Source organism: Passer montanus, unplaced genomic scaffold, assembly GCF_014805655.1.
Source record: "Passer montanus isolate IOZ18808 unplaced genomic scaffold, ASM1480565v1 scaffold29, whole genome shotgun sequence".
NCBI classification, from domain to species: domain Eukaryota; kingdom Metazoa; phylum Chordata; class Aves; order Passeriformes; family Passeridae; genus Passer; species Passer montanus.
Genome location: NW_024367596.1, coordinates 10809904 through 10816499, shown reverse-complemented (window position 1 = coordinate 10816499; position 6596 = coordinate 10809904). Strand labels below are relative to the sequence as shown.

Genomic DNA, 6596 nt, shown 5'->3' with positions numbered 1-6596 from the left:
CCGGGAGCGGGGCAGTCCCGGCACCGGGAGCGGGGCAGTCCGGGCCCCTCACCACAGAGCGCGGCTCGCCCCGCCGCCATCGGCGCGCGCTGATGACGCCCTCTTGGGCAGCCCCAACATGGCCGCGGTTCGGGCTGTGCCGGGCCGGCGCTGCGGGGCCCGGCGGGATCCACGGGGTGTTCGCCTTTCGCACGGGGCTGCTGCGGGCTCCTCCAGCCTGCCCGCCCGGCACGTCTCCTCTCCCGGCTTTACCCGCCATGACCCAGCGCGCTGCCGCCCGCGGAGCCCCAGAGCAGGGTGCTTGCCCGGGGTGTGCCCGGTGTGAAGGAGCCGGCGGTGCCGCAGCGCCCTGCGGCGCCTCAGCGGTGCCTCAGCACGGGGCAGCGGGGCCAGGGCCGAGCGCGGTTCGGGCGAGTGTCACACAGCCGCAGTTCCTCGGCAGCCAGCAGAGAGCCAGCCGTGCAGAGGGGTTGGCGTCTGAAGGGAGTGGGTTATCACAGCAGTTATGAAATGTGCTGGGCTGCGGGTAGAGAAACCTAAAGCGTGACCCCAAACACTCTAGGCTGAGTGAGAGAGTGTGAGGCCTTTTTAAATGCTTCTGTTGAAAAAAAAAAGAAAAAAAAAATCACATAAGGCAGGAGATGGCGGGGGTTTAATTTCCAGTTTACCTTGGGCACCAACCTAGGAAAATATGCAGTGATAAAAGAATGGAAGGCAAATGGCCCTCTTGGTTTGTCCCACAGGTATTGTCCCTGAGGCTTGCTGAAGGGGGAACAGCACTGAGCATCCTGCAGGGGGGAAATGAAAGACCATCCCATATGCCAGCATGGCCTGCCCTTGGCCAAGTCTCGTCCTGGCTGGCTGCAGACAGGTTGGGATAGCACCTGGAACAGCCCTTGCCATGGCAGAGACAGGATCCTGGCAGAACAACTGCTCTGCTATTGGCTTTATTCCCACCATCCCCTATGCTATTCAAAGGCAGACCCTCAGTGAAGATACACACACACATATATATATATACATATATATATACACTTTTTGTTGTTTTGTTGTTGTTGTTGGTTTTTGTTTTGGTTTTTTTAATTTTGTTTTGGTTTTGTTCCTCTATGGACCCCTATGCTATTCAAAGGCAGACCCTCAGTGAAGATACACACGCACATATATATATATACATATATATATATATACTTTTTATTGTGTTGTTGTTGGTTTTTGGTTTGGTTTTTTTTTATTTTGTTTTGGTTTTGTTCCTCTATGGGAGAAACTCAAGTTTATCCATGGATTTTGATTGCTACATAAATCTGATATGAATCAGAAGTGACTATATGGAGACAATCTCTGCCTTTCACACACCTGACCATGGCTTTTGCAACATCATGGTAGTAAATCCTTTATGATAAAAAGGATTTTACCACTGCCACATTTATATCCTAAGATCTTCTGGAAGTCTGGGGCTTGATGGAAAACATTCTCAATATAGTGAGACATTTGCAGGAGCTTGTCCTTGCAGACTCTGTTGTTCTGAGACCTGCACTTTCCTTCTTAGAACTGTCCACACAAGTGTTCTGAATCATATTTGCTTCTACACACCTCTCAGAAGCTGGGCAAAACCCACTCTGTCAGCCAGGCAGTTGGACAGAGTTGTTTCTTCCTGCTGGATTTTACAACTGCAAACAAGTCTTCAAAACAAAACAAAACAAAACAAACTCACCAGCAACACCAGCAGCCTTATTCTGAACATGTGGGATGCTTCCCTGCATGCCTGTTCATTTCCTGGAGTGAAACTCAGACGCACCAGTTCACTGCTGCCCTGAAGTGTGTGGAAGCTTTTTTTTCCTTCTCCCTCCTTTTCTTTTCCCTCCTTCCTTGTGTTGATTTGTGGGACCAGAATGACTTTGATTTCAGCAAGTTTGCTGTTTATTCACGTCACAAGTTTGACAGCTTTACACCAAATCAGATTGCTGGGTTTCAGGAGAGCTCTGAGGCGTCACTGGGAGCTCCTTTAGATTAAACTCGCCTCCCCGGTCTCCCCCCTCTCCCCCTCCTTCAGAGCCATTTAAACCTCTCTGGGGCTTTAACAGAAACGTGCTCCCAAGACCTGCATTTCATTCTGCCACTAATATGGTAAGTGCTCTTTGCATTTCTCTCGACCTCGAGGCAGAGGAGGAGAAGCTGGTCTCTCCCTTGGGGGAGTGCAATAGATTTTGTGCCCTCTTAAGATGGGAAAGAAAGAGGGCTCTTCTCTACCTGCCAGTGCAGTCTCTGCTGCTGTGCCTTCCCATGGGCAGGCAGACTCCCTGACTGAGATTCCAAGTTTTGCCGTTGCCTTCCTTGCAGAGATTTAGAGCTGCTGCAGATGAGGCTTATTTAGAGGAGGGAGAAGGGGTGAATCCAGAGACAACCCCAGGCTCTGCGGTCTGGGACTCCTGCAGAACTGCAGGGGCAGGAGAAAGTGCGAGCAGCCAGGAAGTGACTCTGCTGGCTCTGTGCTGCTGCTGTGCAGCTGAGTCGAACACCCGTGGTGGCAGCAACGGTGTGGCCAAGGACAGCACTGGACCCCCCTTCACCCTAAACCCGCTCAGGACCGTAGCATTCCCCAAGGCTTTGCAGGAAACGGAGCCGCCTCCGTGGCACAGCTGTGCTCGGAGCCCCAGCGCTGCGGGGGCTGCCGGGGCGGCACGGAGCGGTGCCACCGGGCAGGCGGGGAGCGGCCACCGGCTCAGGGCTGGGCGCTGCCTCGGGGGTGCCCGGCTGGGCGGTGGGGCTGCCCCGCGGCAGCACCTGAGCACAGCCCGGCCGGGACAGCAGCGGGGACAGCGCTGCCCCGCCGAGCGCCCCATCGCCTCGGCCCCTTCCCTCCGCAGAGCGCCGGCCGGCCGTGCCCGGAGCCGGACTTCGCCGGGGGCTCGGGCTGCGCCTGCCCCTGGTCCGCCCCCGCCGGGGTTTCCAAGGAGACCTGGGCCGCCGTCTGCGCCGCGGAGCCGCCGCACAGCCAGGGCGGGCGGGAGGCTCGGCCGCAGGGTGAGTGAGCGCTCCGCTGCCGCGTCCCCAGCCGCGCTGCGAGCCGTGCGGGGCCGGGATAACCCTCGCTCTCGTCCGCAGGACAGTTCTGCAGCCCGCAGCTCGGTGCCCAGGACGCGGCGTGGCAGGGAGACCAGCTGTCCTCCCAGCTCTACAGAAACAAGCAGGTAAAGGCTCCGCGTCCCCCAGCAGCCCCGGGTTCACCCCACGAGGCTCCCGAACTTTGTGTCACGTATTGCATCTTCTGGGTTGGCTTATGGCAGGTCTCCCTGTCACTGGCACAGACGTCAGAACTGACACAAAACTGTTGTTCCGTGCTTGATGTATTTGTCTCCCCCATGTTGTCCTGTGAGGTTGGACCAACTGTGGTGGGATTCCGTATCCATTCCTCCCCTCTTACATCATATTGCAGCAGCAGCCTTGGCACTAAAGAAAACCAGGGGCATGAGCAGGGGGACCTCAGGCTCTGGTGATGCTGTTGGCTAGAAATACGTAGCGTGTGTCCTCCTGATTCCACCAGGTTTAACTTCATGGGAAATGAGTCCACCAGAACTGTCTAATTACATGGAAGATCAACCATTTTGACCAACAGGTTTTCCTTGTTACTTTATTTTCTCTTATATGTCATTTTTTTGTAAATCCCGACAAGAGACAGGAGAAACTGAACTGTCTTCGATGAAGGAGCTCCAGTTTGATGACTCTGATCAAATACTTGGAATGATGTTTTGACACAGTCAAGTCAGTGAAAATTCAGATATTATCTTAAAGGTCCCTGGATCAAACCATAGTTCCAGATGTCAGTGTACTTCTTTCTTTGGCTCGGCCTCAATCATTTAATCTGTTTTTCACTAAACCTATGCTCAGCAGATGCCTGTGGTCCAAGGCAGAAGATTCTTTGTCCTCCTAAAGAAGTCTCCAGAGCTATGATGAGGGCCAAATATCTATCTGTAAACACTTAGATTTCCCACAGAAAAGTGTTAGGTGTCTGCCGTTCCTGTTCAGCTTTTGAGACCAGGGATCATCTCAACTCTGTATATGTATCAGTGCTGGCACAGTAGGGTCCAGAACTGAAGAGATCACTGAGTGCTACTTTATCATAAAGAATAGCAACTGCATCTCGCTTCTGCACTCCACCCCCATAAATTGTTAGTTTGCAACTCCTCCTTCTTTTTTTTTCACTAGCCAGCTATAAATGGGAAGGAGGGGTGCAAAGGGATGTTTGCTGTGGCTCAAGAGGAGATCCTGAAGCTGCTGTCATGCCCGTGACCATTTCTGGCTGCTCACAGGGCTACTTGTAATTCATTTCTATTATTATTCTGTGGTTGCAGTTTTTTTCAGAATAATCTTTTCAAACACTCACTTAAAGATTAAAGGAAGTCAAAAGTGAGAACTGAACAGTCATGCCACTTAGAGTTATAGAAACAAGAGGCTGGAGGGGGTGGGTTGAGCTCACAAAGCAAACACCCAGATCATCAAATCCAAGCAGCTTGTACCAGAGGGCAATTGCTATTAGGTTACAGAGTCAACATCTATTCATCAATATCTCTATTCCACAGCTTCAAGATACTTTGCTTCAGAAGGAAGAGGAACTTGCTAGGTTACATGAAGAAAATAATAACCTCCGACAATACCTGAATTCTGCCCTGATTAAGTGTTTGGAAGAAAAAGCCAAGGTATTGTGTTCAGACCTGTCATAGAAATGTGTGCAGAAGGAACAGGTTGATTAGGTACATGCCAGTAAAATATATGGAAAATCTAAGAGTGTAGACAACCTGCAGTGGAACTCACACTCACATTTAAATTCACAAAGGTGACGGTTTGCTCCAGGAATGATATCCTGTCAGTAGAAAAGGTCTCCTTCACTGGGCACAGCAGGGACATGTGGCCGCCCTGTGTCATGTGGAGAAGGGTCCAGTGTGGAGCAGTGAATTCATGACATGGTGGGGAGCTTCCTTGTTTATTCTTGCCTTCATTTGACCATAGCTGGATGCCTGAAGGGCCCTTGTCCTGGGATAATGACAACTGAGGTGAATTGATGAGTGCGGTGCCACTCAGCTGCTGCTCTGAGCACTGCCTTGTCAGGATCACCCTGTTCCAGCACGAGTTACCTTTGAATCCTCTCTCTTTGTCAGGCTGCTACTTTGCCCCCCATGCCCTGCTCACCTGCAGAGCACTGCTGGCACAGAGGCAGGTGGCAGCTCAGGGCTGGGAATGCATCAATGCACAGGTCTTATTGACATGGCCACACTCTTCTCTTTCAGGAACAGGGTTCTTGCAGACACTGTGAAGATACAAAAGAGTTGGTCATGCCCATATGTTTAAGCAGAGGGGGAAAAAATCTCTGTAAGGACAGTAGTAATCAAGTAGGAACCGTCTTGTGCATCTGAGGTCAGAAACATGTTGCCTTCAGGTATCTAGAAATTCAAATTTTAATCTTCCATCTCCACCTTGTTGTTTTGGTTTTTTTAATAGAAACTACTGTCTGGCCATGGGCAAAAAACCTGTCCTATCCTCAAAAGTACCAAGAGGAGATTAAAAGAGGACCACTGCTTTGTTCCTCAAGAAATTCCTCATGCCTCCAAAGCTAGAAGGAACCTCTTCAATGAATTCACTGCCTGTGAAGAGCAAGCCAGCCCTGCTGTGGACAGCTGGGTCTTGCAGACTTTGGGATTAAAAGATGTGAACACAATTGATGAAGCTTCAGCTAACTACAGTGCCCTGTCCCCAGACCTTGGAAAAGACACATACTGCCTGAGCCCTGGGGGAGCAGTAGACTATGAGCACAGGGAAGGAGCAGCAGCAGTGTTTAGCTGCAGCCATGTGCCTCCAGCCAGCAGCAGCACCCATCCCTGCAGCGAGGATTCTCCCTTCCTTCCTCAGTTTTCTTCAGCACCATGCATCTCCTCACCTGTGCCAAGTGTTTCCTCCATCCCAGCCTATGGGTTGCCTTATTTGACTGGTGGTTTGTCACCCAACAAAACAGAAGTGGCCTTCACAACGTCCCTGAGTCCCCACCGCAACGTGAGAACGCACAGCTTCCACCAAGGACAGGCCTTTGTGCGCAGGGACGACGATGGGGGCTGGAGATTCACCTGGGTGCCCAAGCAGGCTGAATGATGCGCCTGATCAAGGGTCAGCCACAGAGGACATAGGAGTCACACTTCACCTTGTGCATCAGACAGGTCCAGGCAGAAAAAAAGACCCCTTTTGGGCTTCTTTAAATGCTGCTCTGTCACTAACCCATTCCTCATTCCCTCTCAGATGTGACTCCAGATTGCACTTGGACAATTTTCTGCCCCAGATGTTCAAACTGGATTCTTTTCTCTTGTGCCTGTGTTGAGATACTTGCTTTTACTTGTTTCCTGGGGTTTTGTCATCAGCTCTTCCTTGTTACTGGTGGTTTCCAGGCTGGAGGGCTTTCACCTTTGATGATCACTTTCACATGCACCAAACAGGAAAGCACTGTGGGAATACACCTCTCTCACTTTGGAAATAGCACCTGTCCCACAGATACCCAAAGATAACAAAGGAGGCATAGGCTGGAGGCTGAGGATCAGCAGTTTCTAAGTGATTTA

The 6596-nt window shown here is 51.4% G+C and overlaps 1 protein-coding gene across 1 annotated transcript; it reads left to right on the top strand.

Moving 5' to 3' along the window:
• Nucleotides 1-2113: 2113 nt before the first annotated feature.
• GMNC (geminin coiled-coil domain containing) lies at nucleotides 2114-6138 on the top strand. The gene is made up of 5 exons (XM_039713769.1): nucleotides 2114-2124; nucleotides 2865-3021; nucleotides 3103-3188; nucleotides 4578-4694; nucleotides 5494-6138. Exons 1-5 carry the CDS (start codon nucleotides 2122-2124, stop codon nucleotides 6136-6138), a joined length of 1008 nt encoding a protein of 335 aa, XP_039569703.1. The 5' UTR covers nucleotides 2114-2121.
• Nucleotides 6139-6596: the final 458 nt, after the last annotated feature.

Bases quoted from the DNA above. Each gene is read 5' to 3' on its own strand.
- GMNC (XM_039713769.1), top strand. The intron at 3,189-4,577 runs GTAAAGGCTCCG...TCTATTCCACAG, and splicing joins AGCTCTACAGAAACAAGCAG to CTTCAAGATACTTTGCTTCA. The intron at 4,695-5,493 runs GTATTGTGTTCA...TTTTTTTAATAG, and splicing joins GTTTGGAAGAAAAAGCCAAG to AAACTACTGTCTGGCCATGG.